At 39.9% G+C, this 21,766-nt stretch overlaps 2 protein-coding genes and 1 long non-coding RNA gene across 3 annotated transcripts in view; 2 read left to right on the forward strand and 1 right to left on the reverse strand.

Annotated features, from left to right (window-relative positions):
• Positions 1 to 1,980, forward strand: part of LOC140259095 (protein-glutamine gamma-glutamyltransferase 6-like) — a 12,742-nt gene extending 10,762 nt beyond the window's left edge. The window contains exons 12-13 of the mRNA XM_072350089.1: positions 733 to 857; positions 1,830 to 1,980. Of these exons, the coding sequence (XP_072206190.1) occupies positions 733 to 857; positions 1,830 to 1,980 (276 nt within the window). The remainder of the gene's footprint in view (positions 1 to 732; positions 858 to 1,829) is intronic.
• Positions 1 to 8,699, reverse strand: part of LOC140259087 (uncharacterized) — a 26,944-nt gene extending 18,245 nt beyond the window's left edge. Inside the window, exon 1 of the long non-coding RNA XR_011905358.1 lies at positions 8,633 to 8,699. This is a non-coding gene — a long non-coding RNA (uncharacterized lncRNA). The remainder of the gene's footprint in view (positions 1 to 8,632) is intronic.
• Positions 8,166 to 17,931, forward strand: LOC140259085 (protein-glutamine gamma-glutamyltransferase 6-like). Its single transcript, XM_072350072.1, has 12 exons — positions 8,166 to 8,373; positions 9,151 to 9,390; positions 9,716 to 9,834; positions 10,886 to 11,014; positions 11,247 to 11,424; positions 11,733 to 11,868; positions 12,926 to 13,029; positions 14,249 to 14,491; positions 14,827 to 15,171; positions 15,956 to 16,113; positions 16,937 to 17,070; positions 17,778 to 17,931. The coding sequence occupies exons 1-12, from the start codon at positions 8,166 to 8,168 to the stop codon at positions 17,929 to 17,931; spliced, it is 2,148 nt and encodes a 715-aa protein (XP_072206173.1).
• The last annotated feature ends 3,835 nt before the right edge of the window (positions 17,932 to 21,766 follow it).

Genomic DNA, 21,766 nt, shown 5'->3' on the forward strand with positions numbered 1-21,766 from the left:
CTTTGTTACCATTCTTCTTTCCCAGTCACGTTCCACTACTTTGACTTTACAGAAATTGTTTTTGTTCCATATCTATTCCAGCTGTTGGCAAGCATTCGGATTGCCTTCAAACAATTTTGCATTCTCCCAGAGTACAGAGTTAAACCCTGAGTTCTAATCTACATCAGGGCCAGTTTATAGAGTTTTAATAATTTAATCCTAATTAATTATGTGCCCTGAAAAAACACCAACCCAAATATCAGACAGATTTAATGATACGTTTATGTAGTCAGTGGTCTATTTCACTGAAGTGGTATATAAAAAAATAAATAAAAATCCAAGAAACAAAACATTGCATGCAGCTCAATAGGAAGAATTTCTTATCAGAAAGAACAGTGCTGCAGTGCTACAGGCTGCACAGGGAGGTGATGGAGTAACTGTCCCTGGGGGTGTTTAAGGAAAGGGCAGATGTAGTACTTAGGGACATGGTTTAGTGGGCAGTATTGGTGGTAGATGGATGGTTGGACTAGATGACCTTGGAAGTCTTTTTCAACCTTAATGATTCTATAGCTCAATTTAGCTAATCCAAATCCAGCTTCAAGTATTAGGAAAGCATATCTACTGTGTGTTAAATTCCAATACTCCTACCAATATCTCATTCATCTTCAAATATAAGAGATGCTCTCCTTACAGTTCTACTGAGACTCTAGAAAAGTACAAGTGAATGATGAGAAAAGTGTCTTTGTCATTTAGATTCCTCGTCGGGTTGTAGTGAACAAAGCTGCAACCCTAGAGATCTCCTATGCCAATCCACTCCCTGAACCTGTGGACCGCTGTGTACTCCTGGTCACTCTGATGAATCAACAGGTCAAGATACAGTAAGTGAAAGCTGTTGCATTTACTCAGTGCATGATCAATTGCATGGTGACTTTCTCAGTTAACAAACAAAAAAACATGTAAATTCTCATTACTGTGTAATAAATATTCTATTTATTAACACAAAAATGCTACCAAATAAATACATACTGAGAATGAATGATTTCTCAATCATGTATTATCTTTCTTCCTAAGAACTTCTTGAAGAACTAAAAACTGCTAACAGCCTTCTTGGGAAAGCATGCGCACGTATTATTTTGTCTCTCTGATATTTCTTTCACTGTTTGGATTTTCATCTACAATATCAGTAGATGCCAGGACAGTATCTTCGCTTCCTTTGTTTCAGCCCAAAAAGAAGTTGCTCTGCTCTCCTTTCAAGTTGGAGAAAACTGTCTTTTCAAAACTAAGAACAAAATGTTCCATTACCTTTTTTGATTTTTTTTAACCCCAATTTTTGGACATTTTCTTTCTTTCTTTTTTTAAATGAATTCACTCAGTGTTGAGTATTAATTACCTAAAGCTTGTTTTATTATAATACAACCTGACTTGTGGCTCTGGAAATATTTGGACATGATAACTCAAAATACAGAACATAATTTCAGGACATCAGGAAAAAAAAATATATATATATATAGAACCATATTAGTGGCAAAATGGATATGAGTCAAGCATTATCAACAGACCTTTAACAACAGTCTTCCTATTCCAACTTTCTGTGCTGACTATCCAACCTTGTATCCAGCTCTAACACAGAAGCATGAAGTAGAGATTCAAACCTTCATCATTCTGCTCTAGACTAAACAATTGCAGCACTGTCCTCTCACTCTGCGCAAAACCCCAAATAACTCACTGAACACAGCGCTGGGTCTTCAGTAACCCATTGGCATCCAAGCTATCATGCATGTCTGATTCTTGGGAATCTCAAGAAAAGACAATATATGTCTGAATGAAATTATTGTTTGTTTTGTTTTCAGTCTAGCACGACTGGCACCAAGGGAGAGATCAAGAATTTATTTTGAATTCACACCCCGCAGGACTGGGCCCTTACAGCTGCAAGTAGATTTCTCTTGTGACAAATTTTCACATGTTAAGGGCTTTGTCACCATTGCAGTAGCCCCTGCATAACACGATGGAGTCAATCTCCTATTTCAGCATTATCACAACGGGACTTTCTTCTCCAAATAGGGAACAGAAATCATCTCTCATAGTACAATAGAATCAAGTTCTCTGCTTTTACAGTACTTCATTATTTAGTCTCTAACTGTACTTCCTTTTTTCCCTTTTTGTCATGACACCTAGAGAAATAAACCTCCTTTCCTTGTATAGATAGTTTCACTGTTATATTAAATCTACTGATTGCATTAAGCTTCAGATTTTGATTTTTCCATCAAATAACTAATGCAGTCTCTTCATAATCTCATTCTAGTTACCAGCAATAAACAAAAGCTATTAAAATAACTGTATCCTTTTGTAATAGAACATACATTTTATGAAAATATTATGAGAAATCACAAGACTGAGAAAAGCTCCTTTTCTTGTATTTAACAAGTTTCTTACATTAGAATACTTCCTCTATTTTTCAGTATCTAGTGTCACCTGTGACTTTGTGAGTAGGGAAAAAAAATCCACCAAAGACCATGAAAACAGACTTCCCATGCCCTGTGGTCACAGGTCTGCAAACAGAGCAGACAGTTCACATACATATTCAACTCAGTAACATGATGATCAGGACCCAAGCAGCATGAAACACAGGAAGAGCCTTGCATTAATATAGAAGCTCAGCAACACATACTAACTAACATTTTTTTTCCCCACCACAAGTTACTAGACCGGTCACTAGAGACAAAGAAAATATTTATCATCAAACCTAAACACAGCTTGTCCACTGGAAGAACCTGCTCCACACTTCTGTCACAGTGTTTGCATACAGATGCCCCTTTTGAGAATTCCTGATCCTATCAATGCCAGGTATCAGTTCTCACCCAAACCACACTTGCAAATAGAATCACAGAATGGCTAAGATTGGAGCGGACCTTAAAGAACACCCAGTTCTAACCCTCTGCTGTGGGCAAGTTTGCCACCCACCAGCTCAGGCTGCTTTGGCCCTAAACAGCTCCAGAGACCCAACACCACTTTGGGTAATCTGTTCTCATGTCTTACCACGCTCTGAGCAAAAACTTTCTTCCTAACATCCAGTCTAAATGTCCCCTCTTTTAGATTGAAGCCCTTGGCCCTTGTCCTATCACCACATGAAAAATAAATAAATAAATAAATAAATAAAATAATAATAATAATAATAATAAAAAAAAATAATCGGTCTCCCTCTTGCCTGTAAGAGCTCCCTTCATGTACTGGAGGGCCACAATGAGGTCATCCCCACAGCCTTCTCTTCTTCAAGCTGAACAAGCCCAATTCCCTCAGCCTGTTTTCACAGAAGATGTGCTCCAGCCCTCTGAGCATTTTTGTGCCCCTCTTGTGACCCTCTCCAACAGCTCTACATCCCTCCTAAACTCAATGCAGTAATGCAGATGGGGCCTCACAAGGGCAGAATAGATGGGGACAATCCCCTCCTTGCTCATTGTCAGCTCTCCCTTGATGCAGCCCAGGATACATGGGCCTTCCAGGCTGCAAGTGCACACTACTGGATCACATTCAGCTTTTTGTCCATCAGAATCACCTACTCCTTCACCACAGGGCTGCTCTCAAGCCCTACTCCCAGTCTGTATGTGTATCTGGGATTGACTCAGTCCAAGTGCAAACAAGCCTACAAGCCTCTCCAGGGATAAAGAATAAAATAAAAAAATAAGGTGCTCACTCAATTGTTATAACTATCTGGCTTCAGTTTGGATCTTTTCAATATAAATTTAAGCTGCAGACAATTAATTTGCCTTTTTGGTTGCATTCAGTGTTGATATATATCTGGAAACAAAAAAAGAAAAGAGACATTAAAGAAGCACAAAGTAGAAGCACTGAGGCAGGGAAAGTAAGGGATCACCCTTTCTCCCATTATCCTTCTTGCTCCTAACCTGTCATAGTCCATTGAAAGTGTGCAATGAATGGTGCACAACATCCTCTTGGGGCAAATTGGCAGGGCATGTTTCTAGATAAGACCTGGCATGAGATGAGGGACAAAAGAAGATGACAGCTTAAAGAGCAGAGAAGTGTCTGTAATTACAGCGGATAGAGTTTATGGCAGAAAAAGTGCTGCTCTGCAGCTTCCTCCTGCGTCCAGCTCAAGACAACATGCCAAATAGCTAGGGAGAAATTATGTAGATGTATTAAGAATGCCAAGCTATAAACAAATGAGTAAAAGGCAGACACTGATCAATCGCCCATTCTTAAGAGAAACCTCTGATGCATAGATGACTGTGTGATCATACCCTCCCAGTGGGATGTATGGCTTCTAATGTAAAAAACACATATTACAGATAATCAAGTCAGGAATAGATAATGAGAAAATCAAGGGTCAGTATGCCTCCAAGAAAGAGTCAGTTATGCAAAGTTATGCGTAAGACCTTCAGGCAGGTCTGTCTTTTTCATAAATTGATTATGCTATGCAAAGTTGTGATGCTAATGAGTTACAGTAACATTACAAATTTATGCAAATTACTGTACATCCCATGTTGTAGAATATGTATATGATATTCATCTATATCTGGCTTTCTGTTCATGTAGTCTCTGTAAACATAAGCTGACACAAACCCATCTGATGAAAATGAAGTTGGATAGGAGGCACTTGCCCCATCCCTGCAGACATTCAGGGTCAGGAGGCTCTGAGCACTGATGGAGCTGTGGGTGTCCCTGTTCATTGTAGGGAGCTGGGCCAGATTGCCTTTAAAGATCCCTTCCAACTCAAATGATTCTATGCTTTTAAGTTTCCTCTGACTCCTTGAAGACCATTTTCTTTGTTCAATCCAGTCCGGAATGTTTTCTTCTCTTAGCAGAGAAGACACCAGGATGCTGATTATAATCCTTCCTCAGCCATTCACCAGTTTTAAGTAGTCATAATTAGATACAATATTGTGCAATTAAATCAGGCCTAAATAGATGCTTATGTAGGATATAACTAAAACAACAATAACTTGCAACCACTGGTCACACCCTGCTTTATATAAGCTGTAGCTTATTTAGTGGGGTCAGTACCCTAAGCCTTTCATTACTTATGCTGGTGGGAGAGGATTCAGAAAGTCGCTGCACACTTTTGTAGCCATAGCCTCAACTACCCAAGTGTGGAAAAGAAGAAAGAAACCTTATGGCTGGTAAGTTTAAAAAAAAATAAATAAAGATTAAAAAAAAATAAATCATAGCTTGATTGCTTCAGTCATCACTCTTCCAATAGAGATAAGTGACATTTGCTGCAGAAATAGGATAAATTACATCTCACTGTTCTTGGAAAATTAGCCCTTTTTAGGTTAAATGCATTTATTGATTATTCTATTCAAAATTTATGTACTTGGTATAATGTATCTTGAATGGTTTGTTGGTTGTTTTTTGTTTTGTTTTTAACCCATGTAAAAGAAAAGTAGAATGAGAAACCACTTCTTTATTTTAATTTAACCACATCCATTAACTGCTCTACCCAGTGCCTCAGCAGCTTTGTTGGATAGAGAGGCGAGCATCAAACTGCCACTCAGAAATGCTGGGCTCTGATCCCTTTCTGATACCAAACTGATGAATGGCCTCACAAAGGTCATTTGACGGCCTCCAGATCCCATATCCCCATCACTGTGAAGCAGATATGTCAGCCTGTGTGCTCCTTGGTGGAAACACAACCCTAATATCTATGAATTGTATTGCACTGGCTCCCACGCTGACTGGAAAATTCTGCAGAATGTTGCTTATAAGCACGTTCCCAAAATCTATCCATTAGAGAACAAGTACTTTCTCAAACAACTTTTTTAGGACTCTTTTCAGTGGTTCATTGTCAGGATTATTGAAAGATCCCTTTTTTGTTTGTTTTCCAAAAGAAAGATACCAAAACCAAAAAAAGAAATCATAAGATTAAAATTAAAACTGTAAAGAAGATCAAACCAAGAAGAAGTTGGCAGTACACACTGGCAAAGACTGGCATTAGATTTTTACTGTGACTTGTGATACGTTCACTAGGAATATCTCTAACTACTAGTTTTGGAAGCCGAGCCAAAATATTAATGCAGTAAATTCTTAGAGGCAACAAATAGTCACTGTTGGTTTATGGGTTTTGTTAGTTTTTTTTTTTTTCCCTTTTCTTTTTCTAAGTATTTCCTACCCCTCCAAGTATCATTTCTTACTCTGTTGTACATTTTGTCTTCACCTGTGACATTCTGCACTGGAAGTCCTACCAGCATTTATTGGGTCATTAAACATCACCGTCCCACCAGCATCCTCGAAAGCATAGCTCAGTTGACATTGTGTATATGCTACATTTTTGTTTGCTGATACTCAAAATGTTCTGTTATCTGCATCACTGCAGAACTAACAACACTCTCCAAGACATAACTCTTTTCCTTGCACATGAAACCAGGATAGCTTTCATATGCTCCAAATTCAGCAGTCTTAGAAACTTAGTTTTCTCTCATACGCTTATTTAACTTGTAAAGTTCAGGAAAAAATAATGGTAGGATATATAGAGCTAAAGTGTTGCAAAACTAACTTCTTTCAAAGCTCTGAGTCCAGGAAACGTGTTCTAATCCACTCTTAAATTAGAGGACTTGATGGTAGGATTATTGTTTGCTGTAGGTTCGTTTCAATTAAACATATTTAAGCCAGGAAAATAAACTGATGGTGCAAGTAGGAAGCTTCATAGCCATTTCACACCATGTAACATAAACATTACTGCATATACACATTACTGTACACTGTTGTGCAAACACAGCAGAAAAATCAAGCCCCTCCCCTCCTCCATTCTTGTAGTAGAACCCTATCAGTTCCTACAGATCACAGAATGGCTTGAGTTGAAAGATATCTTAAGAACCATCTAGCTTCAACACCCCTGCCACAGGTGGGGACATCTCCAGACATCTCCCATCACAGCTGGTTGCTCTAAGTTCCATCCAACCTGACCTCGAATGCTTCCAGGGTGGGGATCTCCACAACCTACCCAGGCACACTATACCAGTATCTACACCCTCACAGTAAAGATTTTCTTCCTTATACCTAATCCAAATTTCTTTTAGTTTAAAACTATGCCTCTTGTCCTACCACTACACAGGCTGGTAAAGACTGTTTCTCCATCTTTCTTGTAGGCCATTTTTAAGATTTGGAAGGCCACAGTAAGATTTTCCCAAAGCCTTCTGTTTTCTAGGCTAAATAATCCCAGCTCTCAGTCTGTTTTCAAGGGAGAAGTGCTCCAGCCCTCTGACCATTTCAGTGGCCCTCCTCTGGATCCATTCTAATATGTCTGTCTCTCTCTTATGTTGGACTCCCCAAAGCTGAATATAGTGCCCCAGGTGAGATCTCACAAGAGTAGAGCAGAAGGGAAGAATCACCTCCCTAGACCCATAGGTCACGCTTCTTTTGATACAGCCCAGGATACAACTGGCTTTCTAGGCTGCAAAATTTGAATTTCATTTCAAATGACACAAGGTGATGCTAAATCAAGTCCTGTATCTCAGTTCAATGAAAGAAGGAAGAGTGTATTTCAGCACCATTAGTTTGCAAAAGGCTAACATGCTCTTGTCTTAGCAAGAAATTTTCAAGTCAAAATCCTCTGGAGCATTATACTGCAGAAGTGCACCTTTCCAACACGTGCGTTCATAGAAGGATCTATTTATTTATAATTATTATTAATTAAAGAACAAGAAAGGTTTGAAAGCTTCTGTAATCTGTGTCTCAGTATCTCATTACAAATGCAGAGGGCAACCTATCTGATGCAACAAAACAACCCATTGCGCTGTCTCAGAACATTCAGCTCCTGAGCTTATCATCTGTCCTCTGATCATTGCCTATTTCTGACCGAGTATGAAATAATACAGAGTATGAAACACAAGGAAAGAGTCTCTGTGTTAACTGAGATGCACATTCTCTTCTTTTGTACATTCTGAGTTTGACAATAAAGTTACTAACCTTCTGTTCATCATCTGTCACACTGCTTGCAGGTTGCATTAGTGTATGAGTTTTAATATTTCTTTTTATACCTCTGTAAAGCACAATAGAAGCTAAGATCCCCCATAGGATAAAGCAGTTCTTTTAGCTAGCTTATTGTTGAAACTTACTTTTTTAATAGCTTGATGGTGAATTTTTGTTTTCCAGGAACATTTAACTCCAGCTATACATAAATAGAACAAAGCATCAACATTAGACAAGCTGACAGGATGTGTAAGTTTAAAGGAATGTTTCCTACTAACTTACTTCACGTTTTTCTAGCCCAGAAGATAATGAACGTTGACTGGCACTCTAAGCTAAATAAAGCTACACACCACACATCTGATTACAACAGCACACAAATGATCTTGAGGAGAGGACAGGCTTTCACCATTACCCTAAACTTCCAAAGAACAGTGCAACCTGAGGACAACTTCACATTTATTGCAAGCACAGGTAATTTCATCATGGCAATAACCTGCTACCCTGGCCAGGATCTAAACCACTGCTGTCTTATAGCCTTCTGCGTGATTATTAACCTTTGCTCCATAGCATTCAATTAATTTAGGCTTAGGAGCATCCAGTCTAAACCTCAATGGGCATCCTAAGCCAATAGACAATTAAGGTAATAATAAATGGAAAAGCACAGACCATTCTCATACAAAAATAAACTAAAAAAACCCACAAACCAGTATTTTTGCTTTTAAAGACCTACCTGAAATACTGCATGTTGTCTTCATTTAGTGGATCCTGAACTTTCTGCAGCTCTGCCTCTTACAGACCACCATTATGTGCTTGCCTTCTAGCACTCCATCTGTTTAAACTTTGCTTTGATTAACTGCAGGTGTTATTCCTGGAACAGCCCACACTACCTATTTACTAAGGCTTTCATCCCTATCCTCCAAAGGACCTTCTCTGAAAAGAAATTTCCAGGCAGCTGCCTACTCTCTAATGAAATGGATATTACAACCTGTGCCCCATCCCACCTACACAGTTTTCAACCATTTTCAGGACAAGGGCTTGCCTCTTCACTTGTCTAGAATGACTCTGTGGGTACTCACCTTGCCTAGGTCATGCATCTAACATAGGGTGATTTTACGCATTGGATTGCAGCTAACTTACACTGGTCTGATGAACCACAATCTTTCAATGTAGCAAATGAAATAATCATTGATTCTGGCTTGCCACCCACAGCTATCACTCAGAATTACTGTCTCCTGTTCCCTCTGTCAGGACCATCTCCAGAAGAATCACAGCAGACCAAGGCCATATTTCACCTTTCTGATGCTGCTGCTGATGGCTGGAGTGCAACTCAAGAGCACTGTGAGCCTGGCTGCATGAGTCTCGTGATAGTCAGCCCTGCTAATGCCATCATTGGACGATACAAACTCAAACTCCAGATTGTTTCTGGCAACAAGAACTCTTCAGCACTCCTAGGCCAGTTTGTGTTACTCTTCAATCCCTGGTGTCCAAGTACGTTTTGTTGTATTATGTTCTTCAGGAAATCTGGGTGCCACAGTAAAAGCATGTACCTGACAGCAACAGCATGATACAGTATGATATTTTGCTCAACATAAAGGATGCTAGTAAAACTAACATATAACAAGATCAGGGAAGCAGTGAAAGGACAGGAGCATACTCAGTTCCCATAAAATTAGCTTCATGCTAATTTTATTTGCTCTGTGAATGACTGCAGGGGTACAGCCTCACCTGTTCCTCAGAAGTCCCCTTGAAGTTTTCTTTTCAATTGCAGCAAAGCAACAATCCTTTCAGCTGGCATTTCTTGTTCTGCTTCTAGATGACGATGTCTATATGGCTAATGAAGAGGAGCGACAGGAGTATGTTCTGAATGACAGCGGAATCATATTTCAGGGAAAGGAAAAATATATCCAGCAAGAAGCTTGGAATTACGGACAGGTAAGCAAGGAAAATAGGAAAATAAGAGTGACTGCATGGATGACAGTTATAAGGACAGAGAGTCCTTAGTATCTATATTATAGAGTATCATAGCATAGGAGTTCAGTATTCATTTTTTTCTTGCCAAACTATCAGTTTTCTACACATCACAACAACATCAGGATCTTTTCTCTTCTGCCACGTGGTAATAAAAGAAGAAACAAAACACAATTGCAGGTGCTGTTGTTTCATTGGTCTTTTGTTGTTGTTAGCTAAACAAAGTGGAGAAATTCTACTTTTTCTTGTCCCCTGTAGAGGGCATTGGAAACCATACCAGTTGTAACTTCTATTTCTTGAAAGATTGGTACATCTAAGTGTTTAAAAGACTGATCTAGTAATGGGGCAGACTATGCCAAAGATACTCAACTGAAACAACTCAAGTTGGAATTTTACAATACCAGTTTGGCATTCTAAATACATCTGCTATTAATTTGATCATACGTCTCATCTGTGGTTACAGAGTTGTCCTGCAATTTGTGATGTCAGTCTAAAGCACCCATGGCCATTTCATGGATAACAACTGCACCAATAGTTTCTCTCTTCTTCTGTCTTTCTCCCTCCCTTCTTCTCCCTTTCTTTCTTTTCCAGTTCATATAATTTGATATATGGTGAAGGCAGCCCATCAGAACAAGGTTTTTGTAATGTGAAGGGGAGAGTACCTGCTGGGACACCACAGGATGTGGGAGGAGGTGAAGCCTGCTGAGCCAGTCCTGGAATGGTCTTGTCTGGACCACCAGGCCATGCCTGGGTAAATTCTTCATGAATGTGTGGTACCAAAACGTGCTTGTAAACACGCTGGTTGCTAATTACTACTAGTATAATTAAATACTAGTGTAGTGTTTTTTCTTTCTTATTGTATCTATTTTTTTCATAGTACAAAAAAAAAATAAAAAATAAAATCTTAGATAACCATCATCCTATCATCCTTGGAGAAGGAAAATAAATAGGGAGTTAATTCTTGGTTTTATTTTATAAAATTAACATTTAATAATAATGCTTCTTTTGATTTCAGTTTGAAGAAGATATCCTTGATATCTCTCTGTCTATACTGGATCGAAGCCTGAACCACCGCCAAGATCCATTCACTGATGTATCCAACAGGAATGATCCCATCTATGTGTGCAGGGTTATTAGTGCTATGGTAAAGTGATCAGCGAGTTACAGCTGTACAATGTACCTACTAACATTTCTACTGTAAACCTACTCAATGCTCCAAGCAACCTGCTGTGGTGGGAGGTGTCCCTGCCTGTGACAGGGGCATTAGAACTGCATCATCTTTAAAGTCCCTTCCAACTCAAACCATTCTATGATTCTATTTCTGCCTCCCCCTTCTGTACATACTGTAATTCTCTCATGAGAAGCATTGTTTCCAGGTTAACAGCAATGATGAAAAGGGAGTAGTGGAAGGGAAGTGGAGTGGAAGCTACCGCTCAGGAACTAACCCCTTGCACTGGAGTGGAAGTGTGACCATCCTTCGGAAGTGGTACAGAGGGAGATACAAACCCGTCCGGTATGGCCAGTGCTGGGTCTTTGCAGGAGTTATGTGCACAGGTATATGTGAAGGGGAGAAGAATACCATCAGAAAGGAAACTTACTAAAAGTTAAGTAGCTTTACCCTTGTGATGCTATTGAAGATATATGAAGAATGAAAGATTAAAATGAGTAAATCTAACTGTTAAAAAAAATAAGGCAGTTAAGAATTCTATGTGAATGGAACTGTCTTCTAAGCAACATTGTACACAATGACTATGTGACATCCTTGCACCGTATCAGAGGAATATTTCTCCATCAGAAAAATGGCGAAATAATTCCTCAAAGTCTTTAAAAATAGGCTTAAAGCACTTTTATCTGTATTGCAGTCCTGAGATCACTGGGAATACCTACCCGTGTTATTACAAACTTCAACTCTGCCCACGATACTAATATCAATCTGAGTATTGATAAATACATCGATGTTTCTGGGGAGACCTTGCACTTGACTGAAGACAGCGTATGGTAAGTGTGATTTTTATCTTAATATTTCTTCCACTATATGCTCCTCTAGTCAGAAGATCTAGAATTACTCTTCTGAAAGCCCATCCCAACCTCATGCTACCAAAAGTATAAAATTCCATAGCAAAGAATCAACAGCACACTGTGTTCAGAAATGCAGGACATAGTTTCAACATTTTGAAGAACCAACAGAGGAGACGTTTGGCACACTTGCTGTTCAACACACGGTTGGAGGACGCAACCTCTAATTTTGTTTCTACGATGACAGGTTTTTTCCCAAACGAAAATTAAAGGAAGAGTAATTAACTGCTTGATTAAAGTGAGCTTGTTTGTCCCTCAATTCCTAGAATGCTCAGAAGCCCACAAGTTTTAGACCCAGCTCCTGTTGACTGTCTCAGTCTTTCACAAGTACCACTGTACAACCCTTGCACTGTACTAGAGGTTACTAAAGCAAAGCTAATATATTTAACGCAGCAGAGAAAAGTCCCATGCCACCCCATCATTTAGGAAGAACACGTTATTTCTTTCACCTCGGAGGAGCTATTTGTTAAATATGATGCTTCTAACAAACAAGTGAACAGAAACTAACACACATCACGTATGCACTGTACTGCATGTACCAATGTTTCAGACCACAAGCACACTCTGCTACTTGGACTAAGTGGGACAAGGGTGACACAAAGTAGAATTAAAACACCATAAGACAGCAATGGATGTGGGAGACCTTGTTCTGGAACACAGCAATTGTTCCAGTTGAACAGTACCAATTGACACGTTGTTTTGGAATATTCAGAGCTGAATACTTGATTCTGCAGTAAATATATATTTTTTAACATCACTTTGTAACACCCCAATATTTCTGAGAGGTCTGAATACAGAAAGCAGATGAAAAGAGGGAAACAGGCACTCCAGAAGGGAGGAAACTGCTTGTCTCTATGCAGAGGAGTTATACACTCCAGCAGGGTTTGTTCTTGCACTGCACCACGAATTTATCATCCCTCTCTATGTAAAATTGATTGCCTTAATCAAAGATTTCTTATTTTCCCTCCTTCCTTCCAAGGAATTTTCATGTCTGGAATGAAAGCTGGTTTACTAGAAAAGATCTTGGATCTTTTTATGATGGATGGCAGGTTTTGGATGCAACACCCCAGGAAAAAAGCAAAGGTAACACTGTTGTAAATCTAAAAAAAAACCCAAAACTCTAGATACTGTTCCTCCTAACCATTGCTACTGAAGTTATAGGATAATTCTCTCTACTCTCCTTAGAATAGATGTAGCATTAATTTGGGCACACATGGAATGCCATACCCTCATCTGCAGCAGACTGCCTCCCTGTCAGCCTCTGGAGTGCCTACCAGCATGCAGATTCTTAATTTTTCTGCTCATTAGCCTACATAAAAAAAAATGCAAATTAAAACCCCATCCAATAAGTTGGTAAGCATAGATTTCAGAGCTTACAGTAATAGGGTTGAACAGAAGGCTTTAAATATCTTTCTCTCTATATATATAGATATAGATATGCCATATGACCATAGCCTATATTTTACAAGGCATTTTGGAACAAGTACAAAGACATTTCTTATGGTATCTTGGAAAACACAGTGTACAGAAACAAAATTATATGAAAGGAGCCACAATCTGCTCTCTGGTTCTGAAAGCAAGTGATATAGAACAGTATTTGTTCACAGCACTGAACACTTCCTCCCAGACAAAATAAAAGAAACAAAACGAAACCAGCTCAACCCACTGGGAGTATTGGCAAGGGGGGAAAAAATCATCAGCAACAGCACCCAAACCAAAACATTGAGAAGCTTGCTAGAAAGCAAACTGTTGACAATTGCTGGTCAGAACTTGGAATCAAACTTCTGCTTTGCTTTTACTTATTAATGCAGACACAAACTCATATGATGAGCCCCACCAAAAGAATCATTTACTTAACCATTTCATATCTACCAAGCTCCAGATAAACTCCCTGCTTCACCAAATTAAAACTCCTGGTCCATCAGTGCTGCACATACAGCACTGATGACTCACACCTGAGCAGTTTGACCTTGCTGAGAGCTGCCATCATCTTCTCTCATTTGACAGGTCAGCATACAAGCCTCACAGGCTTTGGAGGATTAGAACAATTCTCACAGCACAGAAAGTGTTACTTACATCTCTTCAGCCTTACAACCTCCTTGTTTGTGCTTTCTGATAGAAAATGCATGTTGAATTTCTGGACATGTTGTTACCATAATGTAAAGACCCAGAAACAACTGAGTTCATCAAAACATGTCTTTGGAGTGACTACCTGTCCCTTTAGCTGTCAGCATGAGGATTTGTGGCCCGCACCTGATCTTTTGCAAGAGGTAATCGCTTAACTTCTCTTTCCCTCACACAGGCATCTATCGGTGTGGCCCAGCTTCCACCAGAGCCATTAAGGAAGGAGATGTGAACCTGGATTATGACAGCTCATTTGTTTTCGCAGCAGTGAATGCTGACTGTGTTACTTGGATTCAGCATAGCAAGAAAAGAACAGAGAGAATTTACTCCAATACCAGGAAGATAGGAAAATTTATTAGCACCAAAGCAGTGGGCACTAACACCCGAGTGGACGTCACTAATAATTACAAATATCCTGAAGGTAAATTCTTTCTATTTTCAGAGGAGATGACACCCCATCTTACGCAGGAGAACTGAGCTCTTCTAGGAGTTATCTTGCTAATGCTAACAGCTTCTAGCAGGTGCCCATGAATAACCAGCTACAGCTAACAGCCAACTTTCATTTTCCAGCCATCATGACTATGTATATTCATTTAGGAGTGGTTTTTTTGGTCAAAATTAGCTTTTGGCTAGGCCTCAATTTCTCCTCTCATGTATCTTTCCCAGCCTTTGCAAGCTGTACTTAGAGCAATTCTGGCTTAATTGCCCTATATGCAGTGTATAGGAGATCTCTGACCACTTTATCTTTTAAAACAGGATCCTCCAAAGAAAGGCAGGTGTACAAAAAGGCACTGAAGCTGCTGGGTGTGAGAAGCACTGGAAGAAGAAAAAAAGTTACAAAACCCAGGAGACGATTTCCAGTAGCACGGAGACAAAATATAACAGTGACCAGACAAAAACCCACTGTCTCAGGGAAGCTGAAGCTGGATGCATCTCCTGTAATAGGCCAGGATATCCTCCTCACCTTGGCACTGCAGAATTTGACTGCAGATTTCAAGACCATAAAGGTTAAACTGAGGGCTTCAGCTGTTCTCTACACAAGGAGACCAAAGGCAGAGATCTTGCAGTGGTCAAGGTCTGTTCAACTTGGATCTGAAGAAGGTAATTTTAACCTTATTACAGCTCAAGGCAAGATGTAGCTTTAGTCTGTGGCCAAATCATATGGACATTCATGAACGTCTCAAAAAGCACCCTGCCCGTAAATGGTCTGAGGTTAGAGCTATTCAGTGGAAGAGAAACATATGTATTCACCCTGTTTAAAATGTTTGATTTTGGACACTGTCGGGATGGATACAGATCGCAGTAAGAAAAAACTACACTGCTTGCAGATGAAGGCCTTTTGCCTTGCTGTTAGAGGAGGAGTGCTGAATAACAAAGCCTAAGACAAGTGAATACAATTACCCCTTCAAACTAATCCACAATATAACACCATGAGTGGTTGAGAATTATTTCTCAGTGTACTGAGAAGCGCACTGCCTTCCTCATTAGCAAATAAGACAGAATGTGCATGCTCTCTAAGACAGAGGCTGAACAGCTGCATCAGCACAGGCATTTAAATCAGGCCATCTTTTCACTTCTGCCTACTCTGCAAGAACAGAATGCAAAATTCCCAGCTGCAGACTCATGAGAAAACCACCAGTAGGGACTGCTACAGAAATCCATCCTCAGATTTGCCCAGCTAGCAAACCATACCCAATCACTTGGTGTTTAATGTGAATATAAGCAGAAGTCATCTCTGAGCATCATTTCCATCTATGGGCTGTCATCATCCAAAAGTGAACAGACCCAAGGCGACAGCATCACTGCTCCCTAAAACACAGTTATCTTTAGGATTATAGGACTTAGAAAATAAAAGTGAAAATATCTGCTTCTGTTTGCATTCCAGTGAAAGAGATCTCATTCAAGATCTCCTACTCTCAGTACAAAAATGCTGTGCTGGATGACAGGAAGATCCTAGTGACTGCTGTGTGTGAAGCCAGACAAGGAGCATCACTTCTAGTTGAGAAAGATATTGTACTTCAGGATACTCTTCTCACCATCGAGGTAAAAGCCAGTCCCTTCTGTGTCTCTGTGCCTACTGTAATGAAAGCAACCCACAAAGAGCAATAGAATTTCTGTGTTTCACAGCCTTGAGACTAGATTTGCACGCCCACAAAGGAAAAAAAAGGTTCTGTAAGAAGCCTCCTGTGCTATATTGTATAGCATCAGCTTAATAGGGCAAACACTTAATGACTGAATTTCTAAAAGGTTTTGTGTTTCTGTTGATTGAAATTCCTGTATAAGCATACATTCAGTGATAGAAAAAATACAATTAGGGTGCTGGATAGGTGCTCCATCAGTATCTACAAAGACAGGCAGAACAGCCAATTCTATATTATCTTAGTCAGAATAAGGTAATGAATGCATTTATTTGCTATTTCACATTCTAATTCTTTTGCCTGAGACGCCACAATTCACCACTGTCTCACATTTAAATCGCAAACCATCCATTTAGCCTAAGTAAAGCTAATTCCATTTAAGCTGTCTATAGCAGTTGGCCATATATGCCAAGATAGTAATTGTATTCTTATTCCATTCTCACTTTTAAGTATCGTGCACTATATAGTACATAACACTGTATTCTTGCCCAGTTAAAATGTTGGGAAATATTGATTCTACAGTAGTTCATTGCTCCTCAGACACAGCAGATGGCTGACTTAAGCTTGCACTCTCATGCCCAAAAATACATACATAGATTGATTCCTTACTCCTTGCTGTTCAGGATACCCTGAGAAGATAAGTGGTTTGCAATGGAATTTGAAAGAGAAAATTGTGAAAAAGAAGTGATGCCAATACTGAAACTCAGCAGAATGTTTTTTCTCTGTAGGTCCTTGGTCCAACAGTGGTACACAAGGCCACTAACGTGCTAGTCACATTTACCAACCCCCTGTCTGAAGTGGTGACAGACTGTGTGCTGAGAGCAGAAGGCAGTGGCCTGCTAAAGGAGCAACTCAACATCAAGTATGTAAATGGTGTTTGGCAAGTAACTCATTCACTTTGGTGGGAAATCCAGAATACAAGTAAACTATTTTTAAAGATGCTGTCAACCCCCATGACTTCTGTTTGCATTAAGATTGGACAGAGCATCACTTTAGCACTCTCCATATCTAGCTGGAATATTCTGCCCCTCTATTGCCAAACTTTGAATTACAGAATGCTCAGGGAATGAAGAGAGAGCATGCTTTTAATGACAGTGTGCAACTCGGAGTGCTGTAGTTAGTGATGGGATTACGTAAATGGCAAAAAATTCAAAACTTTCTTTCTTCTGTGGTTTACAAAAGGAAAAACAAATAATCCTTGAAGGATAAGAAGCATTATTCTCCCATTGCCTCTACAGTTGTTAGTTTAAAAGCACGTCTGAAAAATCTCCAAAGTATTTAGATTGGAAGAGTTAATACCAGGAAATTCTGAGAGGAGAAAAGAAAAAAAAGAGGAAGCTGGATAATTACGTGCATCACTGGGGCTTCATTTATACTGAACACAACATTCCATCCAGTGTTGAGGTAGCTGTGGGCATGGCAGTTTGCATCCACCTGTGGAGCACACAAACACTCCAGTCACATACCCCGACACTTCCTTTTCATATTGTCTGACATTCGGGAAATCTGAAGAAAATATGGTAAGAATTTATCTGCTGCTTGAACTTACCAACATATCCTGTCTTTTAGTGTGGCAAGAATGGCCCCCATGGAGACCTCAACAGCTGAGTTTGAGATTGTTCCCTACAAGAGTGGCATCAGGCAGCTTCAGGTGGACTTGGCTTGCATCCGTTTTTCAAACATCAAGGGCTTTGTGATGCTTGATGTGGCTCCTGCCCAGTGATACAACCTTTACACCAGTTCAGTTTTGTCTTGGTTTATGAGACTCACGGTGCTCAAAAGTTATTAGGACTAGAAACGTAGAAATGCAGATTACTCAGCCAAAACAAGTGATAAAACATCAACAAAAAGGTACTATACAATGTACTGTTCTGAGTTTTGCAAAGTACCTCAGGAAAGTTTCAGACAAAGCCAAAACTGATACCTATACTGCTTTGTTGATAGAAATGACATACTTTTTGTCTGCACCTTCCTAATTTAAGTGCTACCAAAAGCTTTCAGGATTTATATAAATATAACTTTAGCCTGACTGCTATGTTTCATTGTTTTTTAAGTACAAATGACAGCAAGACAAAGGTGACAGTCTGGAAGATTTCCTGCAGAAAATACTGACCAAGCTATTCTACTGGCCCAGAGGGAATGACCCTAAACTGTATCCTCCTCATAAGAAATGGCAGCAGTTCCCTTTGAGTATTTCCTATTTTAGACTTTGCTGAGCCTAAACATGAGCAATTTCCTGAAAATAAAACTTGATGTGCATAGAGATCCACCTTAGATGCTCTCTGGCTTCATAACATTGTCTGCTTCTAGTCTGAATCTATTCTAGGCTGCAGCACAGGCAAACAGTGTATTGGTCCTAATCATATTGGAATGATGCACTGTGATTAAATTGGAGGGGGTGGGTGGGAATGGGGGGGCTTAGGGAAACGTTGGGTGCTTTCAGTTTACTCCAGTTCATCAACTTCTCCCTGCTCCACCCTGAAGAACTGGCTGAACTTTTCAATGAGACCACTTGAGAAAAAGGAGCCCACTACAAGTACAGCTGTTTTGTGCTGGCTTGACTGTCAGGGCTGTGAAGTGCCCAGACCTGCTGCTACATGCCTCCCTCAGCCCTTCATCTGTATCTTACAAAACCACCGTATCCGCCCTCCCCATTCATGACAGAGGAACTGCCACCTGTTGCTTTACGCCAAGCAGACAGGAGGAAAGCAAAACTGATTTTTTCAGTTTGCAAAGGCAGATATTGCGCAGCGCTTCCAGAAGTGCTCAGGAAGCAGGCTGGTAGAAAAGGCTCAGGACAGCCTACCAGAAGGATGCGTGAAGATTCACATTCAGAAGTCGCGTATCCTCTTTCCACAAAGCTTCTAAAAGTAGGTCACCATCCTCTGTGAGAAAGGTATTGTGACACCCGTATCTCAATCCCAGCAACAACGTATCAATATATTCCTTGTAGTGAAGAAACCAAAGTTAATGAAGATATGAATTTTCCTAAGACACAGTTTGTCCATTTCCTCCTACCAACACCTAGCATGAGAGATGCCTAGGAATGGAGCCTCAGCTTCCCCAAAAGGAATGTTTCACAGACGCAAACTGATTCTGTGCCAGATTATACCGAGGTCTCATTCAAATTGTTCTGAAGCCAACGCAATCTCCAAAACACGCACATTTCTGTTTTATTACATCCATTACACTACTCTGCCACCCACATATATACTTACAAGGGTCCCCAAAGCTAGTCAAAACCAGTCAGTCCAGAGAGACTGGAATGAAAACTGAAAAGGTTACACATATATGAGTGCAGGAATTTGGATTTCTCCAGGCAAAGCAGAGGGGCAATGAGTAGCTTTGCACCTACCAATTAACTCTTACAGAATCTTGGAAAGTCAGGGTATACAATCCTCTATTCACCTCAGAGGGGGCCTCGAGGTGGTGATTAAATTCACAACGTCTCATTCAGTCTTGCAAGAACGCAGGCTGACACTGCAGACTGACATTACACTCAATACGCAGTACAGCTAAGCCATTTAAATTCCTTCACTATTTGTCCTTAAATACAGCCCAGGAAATGATCTAACTCAGTGTTTGTCACAAGAGCTTGGCAATCACCTCGTCCTAATTAACTATTTATAAAGGAAGCCTACTGTTCAAAGGGAAATCAGCAGGAGCACTTGTGCAAAGTCCTCTGCTTTGCAACACGTGGGGATGTTGGGTTTTTGGGGTGTCAGCATTAACTGCCCTCAGCAACCACACCCAGCTCAACTGCAGTGCTAAAGTGCAGATTTATCTGTCCAGTGATGTACAAGAAATACACATTCCTCCTGTGTTAGACAGATGGTTAATTAAACTAATAATTATCACAGAGAAAAATGTTTAAATGCCTGAAGAAAGATTTAAACACTTTGACCAAACCTCCAATCGATACAGCCCTTAGTCAGAAATCAATAGGAGTTAGCAGAGTAACACACAGCTAATTATCAGCATTTTGCTTTATAAATATACCATTTAAACCTGAATATGCACAAGAGGCTGGTCCAGCCCTCATTCCACTTTGATCAATCCAATAAGTAATAATAATAATAATGTAAGCACTAGCTGAAATCAAACATTCACACTATGAATTTGGCTTGAAAGGTCTCAAAGATAGTAAATGCTTCTCCCCAAAATTGTTTTCTTGATATAAGTTTCCCAGGCCTTGATTCAAACAGTCAATTAAATAACTACCCTTTATACCCTTTCTTTATCTTTTTAGACTGAGATAGCCCAAGTTGGTTGTTTAAAAGCACTCAGTTGCTTTGGCTGTCACCAAAGCTGCACTGCGTTAACACATCTATCACACACCTATTTAATGTGAACAACACTAGTCACCATAGAAGGCAATAAAAGACACAGTGTAAGCTCTTGAGCGACAAGAAATCACACCCATGACTAAGATTCATCTCTAATACATGGATAAGCTGTGTCAGAGGTAAACTGAGCTCTGTGTATTTTTTAAGCACTACATTCAGAAAGATCTAAACATTAATGATGCTAACATAATACTTCAAGGTAAAGGTAATAATGTCAACAAAGAACTTTATGGATTCATATTTGGACCTGTAAACACCCCAAGTCCCCAACTCTATAAAGATAACACAGTAACAACCAGGCAGGATGGATACTTCCAAGGATCCACATTTCCAAGGATTCTATGGATCACTTCCCTTTCAGATTTCTGTGAGCCTGTCAGGGATGTAATGGACGCACAGCTGCCAGAACACATGCCTGAGTGAAGTCCTTCAGAAGAAACAGTGCTTTTGCTGTACAAAAATCTACTCATGACATAAAGCCATTTAAATCACTCAGGACCAAGAAGCTACAAGAAACTTCATAGAGTCATAAACAAGACAAAAAACAGACAATATAACAGTCACTGAAATCCAGCACAGCTGGTGAGTGATTTTCAGTCGCTCATCATGTAGAGTGTTGCATCAAGTTTATCAAGTGCAAAAAGAGATCCCTGCACAAACAGGCGACTCAACCGAGATTACAGCATCTCATGTTTCTCTGATTTCCACTAATGACATGTTAGATTGCAAAGCAGACAGGAGGGGAGTACTACAAAGAATATTGTTAACAAGAGCTTCAAGTGAAATTAGTACAAGATAATGCTTTGCTTGCAGAGGTGGGGCTCATGCACGTCCTTCTCAGGCATCTGGTGTTACGTATGTACTGGCAGAGACAAGATTAGATTGGAAGAACCTCCATTCTGATCCAGTTTGGCAAGTTGTACATGCTTATGCTTCGGTTGCATTTTAGAGACAAGTACAGGTTTGGACTTGGTTAATACCAAGTGAACAAATGATGATTCTTACTGAGTCCTTACAACGAAGGAGGCAATTCACCCAGTTGTTTCATGGATCTTGAGCACACGCTGTTAAACATACTAATGCTGGAATTGAGGTCTCAGAGGCTGAGAGCAGGGTGCTGGTCTAGTTGCAATTGCAGTTTTAGAAACAATGGTACATATCAGAAGAATAACGTGTGTTAAACCTGTGAGTTACATTGACAACTAGAAACTG

This window comes from Excalfactoria chinensis, chromosome 15 (genome assembly GCF_039878825.1).
Source record: "Excalfactoria chinensis isolate bCotChi1 chromosome 15, bCotChi1.hap2, whole genome shotgun sequence".
NCBI lineage: Eukaryota > Metazoa > Chordata > Aves > Galliformes > Phasianidae > Excalfactoria > Excalfactoria chinensis.

What these genes read in the sequence shown, in the direction of transcription:
- LOC140259085 (XM_072350072.1), top strand. Translation starts at nt 8,166, where the DNA reads ATGTTTCCTACTAACTTACTTCACGTTTTTCTAGCCCAGAAGATAATG. An exon ending in AAGCTTGGAATTACGGACAG is followed by an intron (nt 9,835 to 10,885) that starts GTAAGCAAGGAA and finishes TTTTGATTTCAG; the next exon opens with TTTGAAGAAGATATCCTTGA. An exon ending in ATACTCTTCTCACCATCGAG is followed by an intron (nt 16,114 to 16,936) that starts GTAAAAGCCAGT and finishes TTTTCTCTGTAG; the next exon opens with GTCCTTGGTCCAACAGTGGT.